We start from the raw sequence: 22,521 nt of genomic DNA on the forward strand, positions 1-22,521 counted from the left end.
TCAAGAGTATTAGGCAAAATTATCCAAGACGAGCATTTTTTCCTCATCTGAAAAGCACTAGAGAAGGAAATGAATTTGGTCACTTACCAAAAGGGGGGAGATCCTTTACAGGTACTTTTTTTCGTGAAGGATAGAGGGACACAGCAGGAACCTGCAGTCCCTGGTTGGCTTTCTGTGACTGGGGCAGCGGCTGCAGTTGGGGTTGTGCTTTCGGCTGTGACCCTGCCCTCGGAGCCACCGGGGAGGTCTCCGATTTGACGGGCTTTTTGTCACCAGGATTCTTAGGTACTGAAAATGGTTTGGTTTGGAAATAGAGGAAGAAATTACTTAGAGGTTAGTAGCGACAAACAAGGTAATTTTAGAACTACCTGGACATTTTCTGCAGTTAGAATTCTAAAATCCCTAATTTTTCTTGCTGACTATGTAAAGGATAGAAATGGAAGGAAAAAAGCATAGTTGTAGAAAATATTAATGGTATTGCAAGACAAAAGACATTTATTTATGAAACCGGACATTTCGAAAGGTGATTATACTATTAATTATTATATTAAAAATAGAAAAAAGTTTCTATAACTACTTGTTAAAAAATGTACTCTGAAATTTATGCCTTTTTTGTATATATGTTATATTTCACAATAAAAAATGTTAAAAAAGAAAAATAAGTACAGTTCAATATGATTGTATTCATGTAAAAAAAAAGGTAAATGACAAAAGCTACAATGGAAAGATCAGAATTTTTGTAAAATAGCACCCCAAGTTCCTTTCACATGTAAGTGAAGTTTATATTTAATAAATGGCACTGACTGCAATCCTTTTACTATCAAATTCTATGTTAGCAAATAGCAGCCAATACCACTTGAGATTACTGCATGGCAGACCAATTTAAAAGGACAATTAAATGCTGAATGTAAACTCTTACTATTCAAAAAGCTCAACAACACAAATAGATTTCATTTTATACATAAGGAAACAAGATTACAGAGCTGAAGTAACTTGTCACATTTCTAGTAAGAGGAACATACAAGGTTTGAATTCAGACTAATCTAACTCTAGACGACAAACAATTCACCATATGACACAGTGCTTTTGAGGTGTCCTAAGTAAATCTATTAATTTCAGTCTTCTCAAATCATCTCTCTAAATTTTTTCTTCGAACTTGCCCATAAAAGGCTCAAGAGTGTCATAAACGCAAAATGCCTCTGTCTTACAACTACAGACACAGAAAAGCCCCGCCAGATTTTTAAGGCTGGGAACTAGGACTAAATGTAGTGTCCTGTATTACCGCTTTGCATGGTAGCTGAACTTGTTGCTGGGGGAGTAAAGAGCAGCCCCATACCCAATTCTGTGCTTCTCTGACCTGGGGGCCCCCCTCACTCCTCTTAGGTCACCTATCAGTTCTGTGAGAAGACAAGGAATTCACATTGGAACCACGTCCATCCATCTGTGTCCTCTGCACTGTGTACTGGCTACTTCAGGAGGGGAGCGAAGCCATCCTATGAGCCCACTGTGCCATCCTCCCCATGCTAATCCCGCTGGCCCAGGGGACAGTGGCACCAAAGTCAGGGAAAGGCTAAGTCCTTTGCACTAAGCTCTATTCTATCACCACCCCATACCACTGCACAAGGAAACACATGTGCATTTCAACGTCTCAGAATCTGTAGCCACTTTAAGGAAAAACTTACATGTGTTGGTTGCCGGCTCACACTGCAGTGACAATGTCTGAAGACTCTCCTCATCCATCTCTAGCTCCAAATTGGAGAGATACTGCTTCACTTTTCGTGCCATTTGGGCATCTTCATAAAGCTTTTTGGCATTGAGAAAGGAACTACGACGTACCCGCTTTTTATGACCACCTGTCTGAGCAACATCTAACACTGTTGCATTTGTACTACCCTGGCTGAGAGACCTGGAAGATGAAAAAGGTAGATATGCAGCTCACTCTAGCATGGGATTACTTTACATATTTGAAACATGTCGAGATTTATATAAATATCCTATGTTCAAAAGGTCACATGCCTCATTCCAGTAAATACAAACTGTTATAAAGGAATATAGATTAAAAAAGAAATATACATATATATATATTTCATACACATATATATATATGTGTTTGGCATTGGTTCTGTTCAACTAGGAAATTCTGCTTTTCACATCTGCAGAGCATTCAAGGTAGTTCTCTCACAGAAGCCAGCAAATAATAATGATTTTATTATGAAAGCTCATGCAAGAATATATAGCTACAATTATTAAGAGTTGCAACAATACTGACTTCTCCAAAAAAGAATGTTTTACATAGATTTAAATACTATTAGCTACAGTGTTCACAATTGTTTTCTTATTCCTTGGGTTGAACGCGGTGAGTTTTAAAGAAATTTTGTCAATTGGTTAATAAAATGGTCATGCAAATGTCAACATACATATACATGAACTAGCACATGAATTGTTAAGAATTATTTTTAAAAGAATGGCTTTATAGAATGAAAACAGTAGTTAGTTGAGCTGTAAAAAAATGTAGTTTCCATACCTGGGGACACCTGTTTTATATATATACATATATATATTTCCTTCTCAATTATCTGTGCAACAGTATATTAATTGCACAATTTTCCCTTCTAAAATGTGTCCCCTGCCCAACCCCATTTTGGGCTTTTCCCATTTTAAGACACACTAATTTATATTTAAATCTTTCTGAAAGCTCAGAAGTACACCTGCCCTAGAGTTCCCCAGAACAATCACTCATTTCACAGCTCTCATGGATCATGACCTCAAAAGCAAAAGCCCCAATATATTAAACATGAAGTCAGTTTGGCATCTGAAATTCTGCTAGAGCCAAGAGGGTTAAGAAAAAATGCAAAAATGCTAAGCATAAGAAAATATAAGCAGTAAGGAAAGAATGCAACGAGCATAGTAAGAACTGTGTGTGGATATGCAAGGTCTCTACCACTTACCCCAAACTCCTCCATTTCTTCTTCCTGTAAGTGAGAGCCATGGAGATTGAAGCATGGGTGTGGAAAGAGAGACAGAAAGATCACAAGCTCAGAAAGAAAGGACTAGACTTCCGGATAAGCAGTACTAAAAGCCCATAAACATTAAACTGCATAATTATCTCAAACACACAACTTTACCTAAAATATTTTTCTGGCTCAAAAGACAAATACATTAAATTTTTTTTGTTCTAAAAGAAGACTGACTCCTTTTCTCTCCTTCACTGAATTAATCATTTTTTTACTACACTGACAGCTAAATTCATGTTGTGGATATTGAAGCAATACTGTTAAGATTATTTATAGATTTTAGTTCATACTACTCAGTTATGAATCTTAGCTCTGTAAGTCAGTGTTCTGAAAAACAAGAAAAAATTATTGTGCCTCATGTTAAATTACAAATGTCTAACGGACAGGATAGGATGCTTTTACTGCAAGTCAAAAGAGCACCTGATGCAAAACAGTTTGCTACAAATGAGAGCTCAATGGAGACTCCTGGCATGTCCTAATGTTTGCTATCTACAAATATGAATATTCCTATTTCCCGAGTGAGGATGACAGACTCACCGAGTCCGGAACATGAGGGCGGGATCCATGTTAACTGAGGCCATTCGGCCAACATGACGGATTTCTTTTGCAATCATCCTTAGCTTCTCAAAATTGACCAGCCCATCTACTTTGGAGTCATTTCCTACAAGTGCCAAAAAATTAAAAGGAAATCACAATGGCATTTATTCTATGCTTCCACGAGAGCAGGTAAAAATGCTCTACTTTATATTTACCTTCATGAAGGAATGTGAGATCCTTCTTGATAACTGGGAATAGGGGAATTATAGGAGGTTGTAGGTTTTGACTATTTAGGACATTACGATATTTTGCCATGTTTCTGGAAGGATCAAACAGGTCTTGGAGATCTTGAAACAGCTTTTCATATTTATTGGGAAGTTTTTCCCAGGTGGTTCGTAGTCTTGCCACTGGTGCCAAGTTTAGGCCACTCAGAGGGAAAAAAGAAAAGTTGTATAAAGTTAAATGACCCATCCCTATGAAATGAAGAAAGTTAAATAGTATAATGTCTATTCATTAAATATGACACATCTGTACACATGCTAAATGCACATTGAATTTTACCAGATTCAAAGAAAACTACTAATTTTGGATAAAGAGCATGAAGTAGAGCTCAGAACCATGCGGTTTTACTCTTCTTGCCTGTATACCCTCATGGATTCATTTTCTATGAACAAAAGCACTAGAATATAAGCATCATGATGGTAAGTAGGATTTATATATTTTGTTTCGTGGCACTGCCTATACACACAACAGTACTTGGCATATACCAGGCATCTTATGAAACAGGCTGGGCAAATATCCCATAGTAATAAAATAAAGCAAAAGCTGCATTTTAATGAGAGTGTGATCAAACTGTTAGAGCAAGTAACTAATTTAATAATCACCAATATCAATAAAGCTAATTGTTTCAGCTTGTCTTTTCTTCCAGCCTCAATTTAAGCACTTTAATATTTTGTTTTTTTATAGATTTTTCTTTTTTTTGTATGCTATATGGCAGGGTCATAGTTCATTATTTTTCCACATGAGTATCCTGTTATTGCAGCACAATATGCTGAATTTGTTTGTTTGTTATTGTTGGTCTCTTTATTTGTTTGTGGAAGGCGCATGGGCTGGGAATTGAACCCGGGTCTCCCACATGGCAGGCGAGAATTCTACCACTGAACAACATGCACACCCCCTTCCTCAAATCCAGGCACTTTAAAGGGAAGAAAATGAACATTTATTGGTCATCTGCTTTGTGCTTGTCTGATGGAACACCATGTAATTATCTCATTTAATCTTCTTGAAAACTCTTTGGGGTCTTGTTATTTTACAGAGGAAATCATGCTCAGGGAATTTCAAATAATTTGCCCAAGGTCACAGAGCTAAAAAAAAAAAAATTGGTTCACACAGATTTTCTAGGCTCCAAATCAGCATGAATGATTTTTAAGTACAGAACTAGGATTAGGATTTAGAGAAAAAGCATTGTTCATTATGATTCCATTACATATTTATACAAATTGCACGGTGTTCCTAGATTGATATACAATTTTAATCTGTAAATCAAACTGAATCTTAAGGCAGATCTGCTCATCTTACCTGATGATCGCAAACATCGAGTTAAAATTCTTGCACTCCCTACAGTGCAGTGCTATCTTGATGAAATGCTTAATAGTCTTCATTCTCTTCAGCTGGTTTGTCTCTCTCAGAATTTCAGATGCTACCCAAAATGTTTCCTGGTTAATGACTTCTTCAAATTTCTTCAGGTTGGCACAGCTGGTTTTTGATTTGAGTTTAAATAAATCATCTATATATTCAGTAGGTTCAATGTTGCGGAAGAGTTCAAAATTTCGCATAGAGAGCTGTGTGGCAACCTCCACAGTACTGAGCTGCAGCAGGGAAATTTGACTTTCTCTTAACAACTCCTGAGCATCTTCATCTGAACAAAGTGTTTCTGTTTCCATGTTGTTTTTCAGGTAATATCTACAAAAAATATAACAGATTTAAAGCCTAAGCAACAATCTCATAATACTCCTTGAAAGAATAATGCTAATTTTTATGGAAATTTTGAGAACCCTGTAGTGAATGATGGAAGAATTCTTTTCAACCGGGAGAGAAAGCAGCTGCTGCCTCAGTCACCAGATCACAGAACCACCTGTATAAATGTCCTTGATGGAAACAAAGCACGTGGACTGTCATTTGTACTACCCACTACCATTTCTCTTTCGTCTTTACTTCTCTGCTCTCTACATTATTTTATCCTTTTTGCTAAAAAGGATAGAAAAATAGCTATGTTTTCAGTTTAAATATGGGAATAGACTCCAGGCAAGTAATTGAAAGAGATCAGACATAGGTCATCACTCTAATTTCCCAAAGTGCAGACAGAATCTGCAACTACTGAAGGGTGCAAAGTGGACCAAGCCGATTTGTCTTATTTATTTAAAAAACAAAGAAACCTACATGTTGTCCCCTTCTGTTAATGTTCCTATGAAACAAATAATCCTAAAACAGATTTTAACTCTTACCTGATTTTTCTAAAACCTGTCCAGGTGAGTGGCACAGGCATTATTCCTATTTGTCAGACAGAGGCTCCCAGAGATTAATGACTAGTTAGGGCAATGCAGGGATCTGACGCAGAGCCTGGGCTTCTTTCTCATTTTAAGCAACTTTAAAAAAATTAGCACTCAGATGTTCATCCTGCAATTTTTTTCCCCATTAATTTTATAGACAGATACTCAAGTCAAAATGTGTAAAGGAAGAAAAGGATGAATACAGTTGTGGGCCTGCCAAACTGTGATCAAATACCATGAACCCTTGATAGTCACAGACTCAACCTTCCTGTTTTGATTATTCATGAAGCCCATGACGAGTATCCATCTATAATTCTCCTGAATAATGAATACGAATCTTGAACCTGCAACTCAAAGGAAATCTGTAGAACTCCATCATGGTTACAAATGCGTTAATGTACATTCAAATGACAATTAAGATAAAACAGCCTCCTGAAACCAAATTACCTGCTCAAAGTAGTGTTGGAAATACAGTAAAGGTGGGAGGAGTAAGAAAGAGTTGTTCAGAAAACAGAAGTTTTGAGTGAATTATCTCATGGTTTAGACCTATGACATGAAAAGTCAAGTACAATGAAATGCTCCATATGGCGGGAAAAGTAGGAAAAAATGTCATTTTTGAATATATGACTTTCAGTCAAAACAGAATCTAGTCATCATACAAGAGCCAAAACCTAACTGCTTTTTCAACTTTCACTAATTTGTAATCTGAAGATACAGATTACATATCTAACATCACAAATATGATTCAAGAGACTGATAAAATGTTTCCTCAAAAGTGATATGTGATAAAGGCATTTATTCAGCAAGAGAACCAAGCGCTTGTGGTACAGCGAACATCTGGTTCCAGAGAGGAGTGTTTTTTGTAGTATAATGTACGATAAAAGGAGACATCAGACGTCCACAATGCCACAGACGTCTCCACCTAAACTACCAAAGCTTCTAGAAAAGTTGAGGTAGGCAGGTAAAATGACACTAGAGTATCATTAGAAAATGTTTGTGAATGAACATATCAAAGGAGAAGAGAGCATCAGGGTTTACTCGGTGACTCTACATCGGGCTTCCCACATTTCTATCCCACCCGCATCATATCCTCTTGGACAAGCATGAGAAGTTGTCACTTGCATACTGGAGGATCAGTAACTATGTACAGGACACAATGCCCCTTGTTTTGAACAAATTCTTAGGAGGTCCTAGTGAAGGTCAACAGTTTATTATGTGAATTTACTTCAATGTAGCAATTTATGGTAAAGAGAAAAAAAATCTTTTTTTTTTCATTTTAAAATTCATGGGTAGTATTTTTTTTTTTTTTTTGCATTGTCAGGCACTGGGAATCGAACCCGGGTCTCTGGCCTGGCAGGTGAGAACTCTGCCATTGAGGCACTGTGGCCCGCCCAGTAGTTATTCATTTTTAAAGTGTTCATCTTCTAGACATTGACTTGGGTTTGAAAAGGGGTAAAGAAATCCATCAGGAAACATAATGCATACCTTCCACTAAGCTGTATTCTGTCAGCAAGTTTGGAAAGCTGATCTGGAAGTCTTCTCTGCTTGATCACTCCCTCAGGCGTCACGGAGACCTCACACAGCGAATACTGATCTGGGGTGGCGGTGAGAGCAAACTCCCTGATAGCCTGAACGACCACTTCCTTTGCTGTGGTATCCTTACTGATCATGATGTAGCGGCTTTGCTGATCAGCCTTGAAAACCCTTAAAACTTGATCCGGCAAATCTGGAGAAAAGAAAAGCCATACATAAGTAGACAGACCAAATCTGGAAAAAAGAAATCCTTAGAGGTGATGCTGAAGTTTCACCTCTTTCCCACTCTAGCTCTTTCTTCTTCAGAGATTCAAACAGGCAACATGCTCATATACTGCAAGATGCAAGCACACACTTTCCCCTCTAGATAACTGAATGATTTAGAGACAAATGCAAACAAATCAGTATACAATGCTCACATAAGATGTCACAGTGGCAGTAAAGGAAGAAAATTTAAACCTACAGCTACCTCTATTATATTGAGAAATCCATTAGGTTGTCCTATAATATGCCCCCTACTCAGTTCATTTTAAATGAACTAAGAATGCCTGCATGGTATGTATTATCTTCATTTTATGAAAGAGAAGACAAATCCTGAGAGATTAAGTCGTGCAAGGCACTATCAAATTTGTCTGAAGAATCTAAAAAGAACCGATTACAACTGCTTCAAGTTTAAGGTTCATCTTAACTCGGAGCATCTGATATAATCTATGTCAAACCAAGAGGGACACATTACCCTTATGTTAGAAGGAAAAAGATTACCACAAGAAAACAAACACAAGAAGTACTGGTAGTGCTCACCAGGAGTAGTACTGAAGTCTAAAATGCGATGATGTGACTGCAGTAAATCAGGATTACTGGATGATAAGGTTCCACTGACAGGCAATGCAGTTGGGATGTGCTTTGTCTGTCTTAGCCCTACTATACTGTCATCTTGAGACTGTCCAATTCCAATATCACTGAATAAAGAGGAAAATTAGAATTTGTCAGCAATTAAAGAAAGTTATAAGCCATCAATATATGACAAAGACCATAATAAACAAACCATATCCCATAAAACTTGCTGTTAATGTAAAAATACCATTAATAAATTTGGCTAAAAATTGCAAAAGCAATGACTTTTAAATTTAATTTTATTTTGAAACTATTCCTTAACTGTATCCAATTCAATTTGCTATTTGTCAAGTATATACTATAATATTTCTCTAACACCTATGTTTTTAAACCAGAAAAGCCATAACAAATATTAGTTTTTCAGTACAGAAATATATTCAAGAAAAGATAAGCTCCAGTTACTGATGGAATGGATTGGAGAAGCAACACATTAAAAAAAAAGCATTTACTCTCACTCAACCAATGGCCTCTGCATCAGAATGATAAATTGCTTTAAAATCTGGTCTTAAAGAAGTGAAGAAATTGGATAAAATCACTAGAAAAAAAAAAAATCCAAACTGTCCTAATTTCATTTTCCAATGTCTTTTTTTTTTTCAAGAAAAAAAAAAACAAGATCACTACGGGATTAAATGTAAGGAAACTCTGACACAGACATTATTTCTTAACTCTACAGAGCATAAAAAAAGCTGTGGTGTGTGGTGGCATTTTTTAGCATCAAAGAAGAGGCAATTCAAATCCAGTGACTAGCTTTTACTTTTTTTCCTTCTACTCAAATAAAACGTCTAGTTATACTTAAGTTCCCAGAGAAATACTGCTAATTATTGATAACTACAAACTTATTTCCATTCATAAAAAGTGTGTTACTGAAATGTGTATAAAAATATTCAAAGGGTCAACTGCTTCCAAAAAAAAAAAAAGACACTGAAATAAAACAACAGCCATAAAACAACAAAAAATAACTAGATTACAAGCAAATGGTCAGAGTTCTGACCAGTAGTAATAAGTAAGGAGGAAGAAAATTATAGGAAGGTTGGGATGTAAATTAAGGCATAATAAATAACAATGAAGACATTTAATGCTTATTAGGCTTTCAGACATTAGGGTTTAATTGTAATTTCTACTGGTTGTGCTACAAAAACCTGACAGCATTCTTTCTCTTTAGTTTTCATTGGAAATGGAAATTATAGAAACAAGGAAGGGCAAAAGCTTTCTTTTAAAGTCAAGATAATAAGGATGTGTATATTATTCAAATTTATAGGTAAGTCTATGACAAAAGAAAATTTCTATTTAAGCACAATAAGGTGGTGGATATATAGACTAAACATATTAATGTTCTGTGAAAATATTAAAACCTTCACATTATAAGTGGAATTCCATTTTTCAACCATATAAACCAGTTTCTACTGCCTAAAGTTTTAGATACAGCACATGAGACAACAACTAGTATGAGCCAGGACAAAGACATGACTGACGAGCCCTCTCCTGGCACAACAGCTAGAAATGCACTCCAGGTACATCCCTAAAGAGCTGCCTTCTCAAGAAATGTTCCTTGACAACATTTAATTTCTACCTGATGACCTAATCTCTACTTTTACAGTCTCTTGATTTCTCAACTACATCTCTGTTATCCACAGATGCAGGAATACTCCTGGATTGAAACGATATTCAAGCCTAATTGGGAAACGCATCGCTCTGAGCACATCCTCCTGTAGTTCCACCTCTCCAACTAGCTGTTACTGAAACTGCTCACAGGTCCTTGCTGCACTTTACAGTCTTATCGCCTCTTTACTCTGGGTTCACTCTCTTTCCACTTACCCAAATAACCAAATCTGAATTCTGTCATGCTCTTGCCCTCCCCTCTTCACCCCCCTCTTATGACATCACTTCTTCATCGTGCCTAGCCTGCCAATTTGCCACCATCCAGCATCTTAGCAGCTTCTGTAATACTCATAATATTTTAAGAAAAAATAATCCAGTAAACTGGGCTTTATAACCCATTAAATTTACGCCAAGATTCCTCTGTTAATTCCTTGTTGTTAACAGGATATACAGGCCATAGAGTAGAGGTGGTTTATTTATGGGTATTGGGAAGTGGGGGAAGAATACGTGGCTAAAGTTGGCAGGTGATTTAGTACATCAAAGACAAGTTTTGGCTTCAGATGAGATTAGAATCCCAGTTTTGAAACTTTCTGTGTGGTTGTATACATACACTTAAGCTTTTCTGAAACTCAATTTCTATAGCTATAAAATAGGAATAAGAGTATCTACTCTACAAGCTACTATGAGAATTAAATGAGAAAATATACATAATGAAGTTATTGGGCATATTGTAGGTTCTCAATGATGAATTCTAATTTTGGTAGTATCAGTCAACCAGATGCAAATTCAATTAATGGTACTCAATCTGTATGTTTCCACATTTTCCAAAAAGGTTTCCTGAGATGGCAACTTATTTCCTGAATTCTAGCTTATTCTGTCAGTAACTGGGCAACAGAATTACCTATGTGACTTTTAAAAAATACATGTGCATCAACCTACCTCAGGCCACCTGAACCTCATCCCCAGTGATTAAAATGTTTCACTGGAGAATCTGAGGACAGTCTTGGGGTAAAAAACCGTATGTTATATCCAGACAATTTATTTGACTTACTAACTTAGCTTAGTAGATTTGTTAAAAAAGAAAAAAATTAAAAGATATTTTAGCAAACACATGCTGATTTCTAGAAAAGTGTGGTAACTATTATTAAATCGAGTTTGCCTTACCAATAAAATTGGCTCCTACACTCTACTGAGTCCTCTAATCTGATAATACATTTTTAACTATCACATTACATATATGATTTATTTCAAATAACTTTTATAAAGAAATATTTAAATTGGCCATAAACTGTCTTAAATACAAATTATTTAAGATGTTTCCTTGGTGCTTTAAAATCAATACATCTGTTATTTTCCCTTCTCCAGTTTCTGAACATCTTTTTAAACACACATAGGACAAAATTATACACAGTTCCCTGCCAACACCCTGTACTGTGGATGGGTTTTATCCAAGCGCTCTTACATGTCACATTTCTATTAATATTTGCTGTGGTCATGCTGACTTTTGATATTTTTTTTAAGGTTCATATTTAACCCATGGTCAAATATGACTCTAAGATCTTTTCTTGTTGTCGTGTTGCTAACCATTCTGCATTTAGGTAATTTATTTTTTCATCCATTTAAAAATATGTTTTTCAACAAGGGTCACATTAAAAATCAATGACTATTTTCTGTGATACAAGAACGCCTAATCCTCATTGCTTAGAAACTTACTCAATATAAACACACTCTCAAACTTAATACAAATATAAACAGTGTTCTCAGTGCCTTTCTGTAGGACTCTATTAGAGAAGTCTTCTTTAGCTGATACACAACTACCAATCATCACCCTATGTTTCAATGAGGACAATAAAAATTGAACACTTAAGCCATCAATAATATATTCTAGACCATCTCTCTAAGCTGTGGATGAAAATCTTACCTGAAATGGAATTTTTTTTTAAGAAAAGAAAGAAACCTTTGATGCCTTCCTGGAAGACTCACTGAATTATCAAAGAAAAAATTAATTATATGTTTTCAAGTTATCTCTTATACCACTGTAGTTTTGAGGAATAGAAATAACTGAACTTGGAACACTGATGTTATTTAACATTAGAAAACAAACTAGCTGATTGATGGTAACTGAGTTTTATAACCCAGAGGGACCCCAAAGAAACAAGCAAGCAAACAAAGCTGAAAAAAAATGTAAGAGACACCTGCAACTTTATTTACAGGACTTCAGGCTAAACCAAGAGCCAAGAAAAGATGTAAGACATTTCACTGGAGAGCTCAATGGAAGGAAGGAAAGGAATCCTGTGGTTGGTTGCAAAAGTTAAACAGCAGAAAATAGAAAAAGAAAGAAGCTAAGAGAGAATACAGAGATGAATAGTGGAACTGGAAGAAGTAATACTTTGGGTGGCAAAGAGCAGATGCTGATGGTAGTAGAGAAGATACCCAGAAACAAAGACACATTGGCAAAACTTCCTAAAAAACACACATGCTTGCTTTTCAAAAGTTCAAATGAGAAAATGCAAAACTACTTTTTTTTTTAAAAAGATATAGAATATTAATATAGAGAAAAATATAAAAGTAATAATAGTAAAAAACAAAACAAAACAAAACAAAACAAAAACCTATAGCTCAGATGCAGCTTCATTCAGTGTTTTAACATGATTACTTTACAATTAGGTATTATTGTGCTGTCCATTTTTGAGTTTTTGTATCTAGTCCTGTTGCACAGTCTGTATCCCTTCCGCTCCAATTACCCATTATCTTACCCTGTTTCTAACTCCTGCTGGACTCTGTTACCAATGACATATTCCAAGTTTATTCTCGAATGTCGATTCACATCATTGGGACCATACAGTATTTGTCTTTTAGTTTTTGGCTAGACTCACTCAGCATAATGTTCTCTAGGTCCATCCATGTTATTACATGCTTCATAAGTTTATCCTGTCTTAAAGCTGCATAATATTCCATCGTATGTATATACCACAGTTTGTGCAAAACTACTTTTATGATGACTGGGAGTGGGCAAGTAAGTGACAAAAAACGGGATTAAAACAAACTTCATTGTTTAATATTGCTTCTAACATAGCCCAACCCTGAAAGCTAAAAAGTTTTACACTCATGTGTAAACTATAATTTATATCACTTTCTTTGCTTTTCGAGTCAAGAGAGTACTAACACACAATAAAACAACGCACAGAAAATTTATACAGATCACTTACTTATATGGTTTTTGTGGCAAGATACTGATCCGAGTCTTGTCCAGTATCTTTTTTAGCTTGTTCCTTCCTCCAACAGTGTTGGCTTTACTTTTTTTATTTACTTTTTCAAGACCTATCACCTGTTCTACATCTACAGCAAGATCTGGGATGGAGTAGCGACTGGCCTTTTTGATGTCTCCGATTTTAGGAAGGTGAGGGGCACCATTTCTTTTCTCTTCTGATAATCTTGTTAGAAGTTCTTTAAATACTAAGATGATTGGAAATCAAACAACACAAAAAATGCCAATTACAAGAAATCCAACAACTCAAAGGCAATTCTAAAACCTGGAAATATCTGAGAAATAGACTTCAGCAATCAAAATCACAATCCTGCAGGAAAACAACACTCCAACGAATGAATGACACCAAAAAGCTGTTGTATATTGCTCGATCACTTCCACTCAGGATAAGTTAAAAAAAAAAAAAAAGTTGTGCACTCTCTAATCTATTGGTAATTAGGCATTTCTAACATTCATCAATAATTATAAACATAGATAAAGGTAAGTTGTATGGTAAATCAAAGTCAATAGATTCTGATTTAGAGCTAACCATGTCCTTATAAAATCAATCATGTATCTATGCATTTTACTATACTCTGATTCTTATGACATTTGAAAAATTACTTTTAAAAATGACTTATTTTGTGACTAAGAGCCAAATGGTAAAAAAAGAAATATAAAAGGAGATAAATGAAAATATACCAAATTACTTACCAAATAAATTGGTTTTCACAGTGATAGATAAATGTGTGTTATTTCTAAGAATTTCCATGGCTTTTGACAGCTGAATATTTTCAAAATTTTGACCATTTACTTCTAATATCTAAAAATAAAATTATAGAATTACTTTCAGTATCCTATTTGACTCAAAGAACAAAGGACACCAAAATTCACACTTAAATCTGAATTTAGAAATGTTGTACCTGATCCCCACGTTTCAAGCCTGCTTCGGTTGCTCTGCTACCTGCGTCTACACTGTCAACAAAGATTCCAAATCCCTTCTCTGAGCCTCCAAGTAAGATGAAAGGCAAAGGAGCTTCTCGGGAGGGTTTTGTTAATGTCATCAATCTTCTTTTTGCTTTGGCTGCACACGCAATATTTAATAGCCTTAAATGTCCACCCATTTTCTAGAGAAATTGGGAAAGAGTGGTATCAAGTCAAAGACAGGCTGAATAAAGTGAACTTAAAGCTGACTGGTTTTAAGGGAAAAAATCCCCAATATTACCTCCCTTTCCAGGTTATTTTCAAATTCTTCGAGAAATCGAGTCATCGCAGGATCTCCTTCAAAGTCATTGAAGTGATTATTCACCCACAACAATACTACCCGTGTAACCTGAAAATCAATTATTTTCAGTAAGTTTTCATTTTAGTGATAAAAATTTGAGATTAAAATTGTTTTAAAAAATCTTTATCAACAATTTACCTAATAATACTAAACAAAACAAAAACCAACAAAACCAACCTTCAGCAAAATTTTATTTATAAAGAAATGACTCTCTGAAAACATACTTTGAATACAGACTTCTGTATTTAGTTTTGCTAAAGGGGTTTTGACTCTGTAAAGGATGGTATTAATTTACATTTTGTTTACTTTCAACGTATTATTTAAAACAGGCCACAATGAAAGCAAAGATCATAAAACCAAAATAGATTAATATAAGATAAGGGAAGATAAAGGGGTGGAGTAGACAAAAGGAATAAACCATATCAAACTTAGAGAAAATGTAAGGAGACTGGTTGTGAAAGGAAGGAGATAGCTGGGAGTAGACAAATGTTATTTTCCTAAGCTAAAATTTGGCAAACTTTTAACACCTACATTTCCTTTGGTTAGAAATGAGTAGCCTTTTCTTATTCTGCATACATGTTTTCATACACAGACCTACAATCTTTATACAGACTCAGGGTGATTTGTTTTTAAACCAGAGAAAACTGGGTAATTTTCATTAAACTTTCAGCTCCATGAGGACAACAACTTTATCACATTCTAAGAGCATCTATAACAATGCCTGGAATAGTAAATTCTCCACAACAATTTTATTGAATGAATCAACTAACTTCAACTTTAAATACAAAAATTCTTGTTTTTATATATGCATACCAGAATTTAGTTTTCTAAATTTTGAGTAAGAAGAAAGAAATTTTCTGTATGCTTATTTTTTAACATTAACCTCCTTTATCAAAGTGAGAAAATTAAGAATATTAATCTAATATTAAAGAGGTGATGTTATATAGCCAATTTTTACAATTCACAAAATATCATTTGACTAATCATTTTTGAGTCATTTAATTAGTGCTATTGCTCATTTTTCAAATTTAGGAAACCCAGAAGATCATCATCTCCCTTAAGACTATATTTAGGGTCACAGTGGCTCAGCAGGCAAGAATGCTTGCTTTCCGTGCCTGAGGACCCGGGTTCGTTTCCCAGTGCCTGCCCATGTTAAAAAAAAAAAACAAAGACAAAAACAAAAGACTATATTTAACATCAGACCTTTTCATAAAATTAGAATTTTGCAGCTGAGAAGGCAACTTAAAAGCCAAGTAGCCATTTTTCAGATGAGAAGAGCAAGATTCATGAATAATAAATGAATACCAACAACCAAAAACAACACTTAAGATGTGTTAAATATTTACTATAAGCCAGGTATTAGATAAAGAAATCAACTTCTATTATTACACCTTCACAACCATCCAAAAAGATGCTCATTATTCATTTCACAAGTAAAGAAACTGAGTCTCTGAAGGGCCAAGTGATACATTTGCAGAGAGCAGATTCTAACCAAGTTCATATAGTTGAAGAATCCATCTGACATCTAGGATTACACCTCTCAGAAAATGAAATGAAAAGCATTACTCTCCAATTGATTTCTCTAAAGTCACAAAACTAGTTAGTGGCAGAACCAGCACAAGATTGAGGCTTTTCACTTTTACTTTCATATTCTGGAATTTCCTACCCTGCATCTCACAAAATGTACCACATGGTAAGTCACACTGACTCCCGGAAGGGAGAAATGAGAATAGACTGTGGTAAACTTTCAAACTTTATAAGACTATGCAGTTTATCGTCCAATCTGGCCATGACAGCACTTTCAAAAGCTGCTAAATGGGGTCTGCTCAGAATACTAGGGCCTACTAGTCAGCAATGGTTGTAATGAAATGCCACTCAGGTGCCAATTTAAAAATTATCACTTTTATTTAGCATATACTGACTATCTGCCAAACTAGAAAATGCAGATTCCAATGGGACCTTCGTGTATGGGGCTTTTGTTTTAACAGTCTTAACAGAACTAAAGTTTAAATATTTGGTGGTCAATTTACTGACCTCTGCATTAAAAAAAAAAATTCTAGAGTTTAGCTTAGCAGTCTATAACAAGAACTATTATTCATGCCATTATTTTTTTGTTGTTTGCTTAAAAAGTACACTCCTAAACATTAACTATTGTATTAACTTAAAGCGAACATAACTGGTATGACAAATATATACATTACATTATCTTTCAGTTTATATCTTAATTTTTATGTTTAAGTGCCAAAATACAATTTATTTTCAAACCTTATCCCTGAGGCTCGGGTCATTAAACCACTCCAATAACTTTTTGCCCACTTCCATTGGGCTAGAAAGAAAAGTCCTATAGGTCAGCAGGAAATCTTCTATGAATGTTGGGTCTACCACAGAGTGCTCTTCCACCAAATGCATTGTTAACCTTTCTGAAGTGCCCTGCAACAAACAAATGTCTAATTGTTACCTTGCATAAATAACAATTACATGGTACACTGATTTCAATCCTTCAACATAAAGTCAACCAGGCAGTAAAACAGAATAATAATTACTAAAACTTCCATTCCATCAAGAAATAAAAAACTTTTCACAACTGGTAACTTTTAAAAGAAAGAAAAATGAAAGGGGAACAAAAACCCTTGTTAAGAAAGAATTTTGATTGTACCAAGAAGTTAAAATTCTAACTTGCCAAAATGCACTACAAAATAATTCCTTCCCTTGGGGGGTGGGGTGGGGCTGCTTGTTTCACCTTGATGACAATGTGTCCCTTTCTTGTTCCAGTGCGATCAAGTTCTCTGTGTTCTTTCACCATAACAATCTCTCCCTCCTCTTCGACTTTTTGCATGTTCTTTTCAACTTGGTTGAGAATTCGGCAGTAATCTTGCTGGGCTATGCAGACAAACTGAAATAATACATAAGTCACATGTTAATGATAAAGTACTTGCAAAAGACCTAGCAGTACTAACAAGTTTGTGTTTTAATTATTTAACTGACATTTTTCGATGTCTATCCCATACTTTCTAATGAGAAAATAAATGAACATTACTCAGACTTCTCTACCTTCAAACACCTTCCTTGGTCAAAGAAAATCTTATTTTTAGAATATTCATATTCAAAATCTCAAAACCAGAAGATAAAATTAGAAGCTTTTTTTTTTTAATGCCTCTGTGATGTTAAAAAATATTGGAAATGGGGAGTAAAATCCTAGAGGGATGGATAAAGAGAATATTATTACCATATAGATTTTAAAAATTCAGAAAGATTTTTGAAGTAACAAATAAAAAAAAGACGTAAGAATGGTTTTAATGAAAGACACACTGAAATTGAAAGATACCCAAGGAATGGGAATTATATAAGCCTGCTAATTTTATTGGTAAAAAAACAATTAAGAAGCCAGTTCAAAGAAGGTCACAAATCAAGCCAAATACTTGTTACAGCTCAAATGATTATTCCTTGTAACTAGTATCAAAAATAATTGTCCTTAAAAAATAGTTGCCAGATATATGTGAATCAAGCACTTACTCCTCAATGATTCCAAGTATAAAAATTTTCAGAACTTAGGGCAAACCACTTACGTAATTATATTTCTTAATCATTTTAAAGAAAGCTAATAAGAATTGCCTTATAAAAGTCACTTATGTATTCACAAATTAACCAGAGGTCAGTATGGCGGCAAGAGTAGATTCTTAAATAAAAAGCACTGTCTTATTTGAATTTTAAAAAACTTATTTTAAGAACTCATTTGGGAATGAACAAGGAATGGACCATTCTTTTTTTCCCTTTATGTCAAAAAAGATGAAAAACTAACGGGACAGTTAAATTATACTGTGTATAAGATAAAATGTGATGTAACCATTCAAAATAATGTTTTCATGCTAATTTAGAGTTCTGGTTTAGTATCACATTAAATTCTTTAAAGGATGCAAAAGCCAGATACTGTAATAAATATGATATCACCACTATCACCATAATCATCAAACTGCAGTAACCTTACAAGAATTCTCTCAATTTATCCTCTTAATCATCCTATGAGGAAGGTGACACTATTATTCCCACTGCAGAGATGAAGAAACAGCTGTGCCAGCAACACCATGATTTGTCCAATGGCTCACAATTAGACATTCCGGCTAAACGAAATCATGCATCCCTATCAAAATCTCGGAAATACGTCAAATATCAAGTTATTATTTCTGAACAACGCAAATCATGTGACTCATCTTTAAAAAAATACTTTTCTGTATTTTCCATACTTTCTACATAATCAATAGTTGTTCTTTTTAAAGGTATCAGCAGCAATTCACACTTGAGAAGCAACCTTTTACAATGTTAGGTTTCTCCTACTGACCTTAGCTGACATACTCTCATTAAGTTTTCTATTAGGAATTCAGAAGCAAAGAGCTAAAAATTCAAGCTTTTTTTTTTTGTACAAATAACTATATATAGTTTAATTAAAATAATTTTTAAAATACCTTAAAATCTAACCCAATTCCATAACACAGAACACAGTTACAGACTCTGAAATATATCTGATCTATAATTCTCTTGTCTCAAAAATATATTTTAAAAACAGTTTTTACACTGCAACAAAACTCTTTCCCAAATATGTATGAAAAACCAGGGTGGTAAAATTAAAAGTATTTCATCTCCAACCAATTTTAGGTGTGTTTTCTTATATACTCAGTTTTAGAGAACATAATTTAATCCTCATTTTCTCATTTATCTTCTAAAAATGAACTACACCCTAAACTAAAAGAAATAGACTATATAATAGAAAATCCTTTTTTGAAGAAAATATACAAAAATTAACCTTCTTAACTAAGTTAAATTCTTAACTAAGAATTTAAGATATTAGAATAATTTTTATTTGAAATTTTTAGTGTCTAGACAGAAATTCTGGCATTTTTTTCTACAGCAAACTGAAAAAACATTTTTTTAAAAGTCACAGACTTTCTGAAATCTACAAAGAAAGAAATTTTAGTTGAAAATAATCATCTATCTTTTTTTATTAGCAGACTAATTTTTTCTTTAAGGCATTAAAAAATTCGTTAAACCAAATTAAAAAATTATTGTTCTCTTTTAACTTCTAAGCAGATTAACTTTTCTTTAACAAATTTATCAATCCAACATGAAATTCATATGAAAGTATAATTAATTTTAATTGGTATGATGAAAATTTGTAAACTATGTACATACTTATTTTAGTGAGGTTTTATTCTTTCAGAGACATGTTAACACATGAAAGTACTATATGATCTTGGCACCCTGATATGAAATTTAAAAATGATTTCATTTGTGAAAGGCCAGTTGCAGGATTTTGGTATGTGTGTATGGGGAGGGGGTTGACATCATAATCTACACATATGTAGAAAAAAAATTTTAATAAAGCATAATAAAATTTCAATCAACATACACTACAGTCAACTTCCAATTTATCCATGACAAAAATCTTTTTTCTCCTCTAAAACTACTTCTTAAATTCAAGTATCATTAGCTCCCATGGTTCCAGGAAAAGGTAACTCTAACATACATGTACCTTAAAAGGTTGGTTTTATTTTAACCTGGTACTTTGCAGTTTGTAGGGGAAATTCATACCTAATTGCTCACATAGATATCCGTGTTCATTCCCCCTTGAAGGGTGTAGGACAGGCCTAAGCAATGCCTGGGCTGTCACTGGCAGGCCTAAGACATAGGCAGTGGAGAAGGAAAAAGGGAGAGGGAGGATGGAGGATGAGGAAAGGAATGGAGGGACAGGGGAAGGGGAAAAGAAAACAAAGAGGTATATATGGGGAATGGAAAACCATCACCAGCTGCCTGGTACCACAGGATGTCTATACCTGGCCCTGAACTTTGTCCTTCAAACCAAACAGGAGAATAAGACATAGACGCTGCAGAGAGAAAACAGCAAGAGCAGCCACAAAGATGGTAGCCAGAAAAAAATATATAACTGGAGCATATGCTGGGATCCAAATAAATGCTAAATTTTATCCATTCACTATTCTATCCTTAGGCTTAACACAAACTCAATTATATTTGACATATCACAATATCTATTTCTGGAACCAACCAGAACATAAAATAACAAAGGCCAAACCTAGACAAGTTCTTCTTGGTAACGATATCACCGTTTTCTTCATTTGACCCCACAGGGGATTCCCTCCAGTGGGCTGAACGGAATGTTAGAACCCAGGGAGATCGTTTCCATGGGTGAATGAAAACAGGGTTCTCATTGTCTCCTTTACTTCTGACAAGAGGGTGATCTGTCATTTGTACTTTCTGATCGATACGACATCTTAACAGAAACACACTAAAATGTTATCCCAAACAAGCGCTTACATTAAAACATCTAAATTCATTCTCTGTCCCTGCTCTACAACTAAGGAATTCCAGCTTCAGCAGATGTGCAGGTGGAACGAACCGGTGTGATCACTGAAATCCTGACTGAGCATGCTCCCTCTACAGGAGCTCGGAGTAGACAGGAAGAAAGAGACGTACGCTGGTTGGCCCCTCATTCCTTACCTTTGCATTCCTGCGAAACTTACAGTAGGAGCTACAGGAGTCTACGTATCTTAATCAGTTTCCTTTTGTGTCTGAAGTCTGTATTGCTACTCTATCATTCTGGGTTTCCCACTACTTTCTCATCCTGTAAATAGCAGATTCTCTTCCCTAGTATCACCCTATTCTCCTCCTCCTTTTCCAAGATTATCAGATAAATATTTAATGAGAACTTACATTACTTAAGTTCTCAGAATTACATCATAGTATTTTTGTCAGTTATTCTGAAACACTTCTAGGCCTCATATTATTTTGGTCCCATAATGAAACTTCTAACAGAAGAGGTGTGACCAATTAAAAGGTGTACTGTAATATCTGAATTGTCAGGGAAAAACAAAAAAACCAACACAAACTTTTACTTGGTCTTTATAAGGACAGAGAATCCTCTTCAAAAATGCCTGCTATTTGTACATGCAGAAGAGTTCAGTGAGGAACTGACAAAAGATACCATGGAGAAACCTTTAACAATTTTTACATTGTTTTGACTCAGTTTGGCTTTTTTCTTTTTCCCTTGGAATACAATTGCAGAGCTAAAGTATCAGACATAATCCTTTTAAAATGCATATTCACAGACCAAATACTTTGGGCTTTATCTACCCTTTTATTTTCTTCTATTTTACCAAATGATTGAGAGTTGAAAATATTTAGAATGCCTACTGACTTTGTATATTTAAAACAATGAATTTATGGTCATTTTTTTGTGTGTGGTATTCACTATGGGAATTATTTAGCAAAATTATTTAAATTTTCTAGGTAAGATGATTTTATTTATAGCCATGGTTGTTTTCCTCTTAGTAAATAAAATATTTAAAATGAAAATGTGAATAACTGATTCCATTTTACATTAATTAGGCACTACAAAAATTTAATTGTAGCCTTTCAGAATAAGCTATATTCAGATACTTTTCAGACAGCAGCTATGAACATTAAACATCATTTAGTCTAGTTCAATATTTTGGCTTACTTACATGAAAATATCTCATCTTTCAAAGATAAATTTTTTGAAAGACAAAAATTATAAATGCTTAATAACAAAAGCATCTTAAATTTATTTCTCACTAATACAGACGGTTCCAAGTCAATTCAGTTAAATTTCATATTTGCTCCAATACTGGTAATATTTTTGTTTTGCTCTCATGAAATTTTCTTTTTGTTAGCAATTACACTCTTTTACCAGCAAATCTTCCTACTGATGTGCATTACGTTAATTTCCATAACTCCTCTAAAATCAAGTCCTTATCTTGTTGTATGTACTTCAGTAAAAAGTGTTTACTTACCATATCATCTTTATTATTCTACTTAAAATTTCTTTTCTTAATG

The 22,521-nt window shown here is 34.5% G+C and overlaps 1 protein-coding gene across 17 annotated transcripts in view; it reads right to left on the reverse strand.

The window, feature by feature from the left end:
- RAPGEF2 (Rap guanine nucleotide exchange factor 2) overlaps nt 1-22,521 on the reverse strand; it is a 309,303-nt gene that overhangs the window by 14,909 nt on the left and 271,873 nt on the right. For 15 of the 17 annotated variants that reach the window (XM_077139648.1, XM_077139652.1, XM_077139641.1 and 12 more), the window contains 14 exons: nt 17,399-17,551; nt 16,924-17,088; nt 14,599-14,706; nt 14,297-14,500; nt 14,088-14,196; nt 13,336-13,582; nt 8,435-8,592; nt 7,586-7,826; nt 5,130-5,513; nt 3,767-3,978; nt 3,552-3,675; nt 2,949-2,972; nt 1,683-1,906; nt 88-288 (listed from right to left, as the gene is read on the reverse strand). In XM_077139648.1, the coding sequence (XP_076995763.1) occupies nt 88-288; nt 1,683-1,906; nt 2,949-2,972; nt 3,552-3,675; nt 3,767-3,978; nt 5,130-5,513; nt 7,586-7,826; nt 8,435-8,592; nt 13,336-13,582; nt 14,088-14,196; nt 14,297-14,500; nt 14,599-14,706; nt 16,924-17,088; nt 17,399-17,551 (2,554 nt within the window). Of the gene's footprint in view, nt 1-87; nt 289-1,682; nt 1,907-2,948; nt 2,973-3,551; nt 3,676-3,766; nt 3,979-4,000; nt 4,916-5,129; nt 5,514-7,585; nt 7,827-8,434; nt 8,593-13,335; nt 13,583-14,087; nt 14,197-14,296; nt 14,501-14,598; nt 14,707-16,923; nt 17,089-17,398; nt 17,552-22,521 lie in introns of those variants that run through there. The other 2 variants (XM_077139642.1, XM_077139656.1) reach the window with 2 other exon arrangements.

This window comes from Tamandua tetradactyla, chromosome 22 (assembly GCF_023851605.1).
Source record: "Tamandua tetradactyla isolate mTamTet1 chromosome 22, mTamTet1.pri, whole genome shotgun sequence".
NCBI classification, from domain to species: domain Eukaryota; kingdom Metazoa; phylum Chordata; class Mammalia; order Pilosa; family Myrmecophagidae; genus Tamandua; species Tamandua tetradactyla.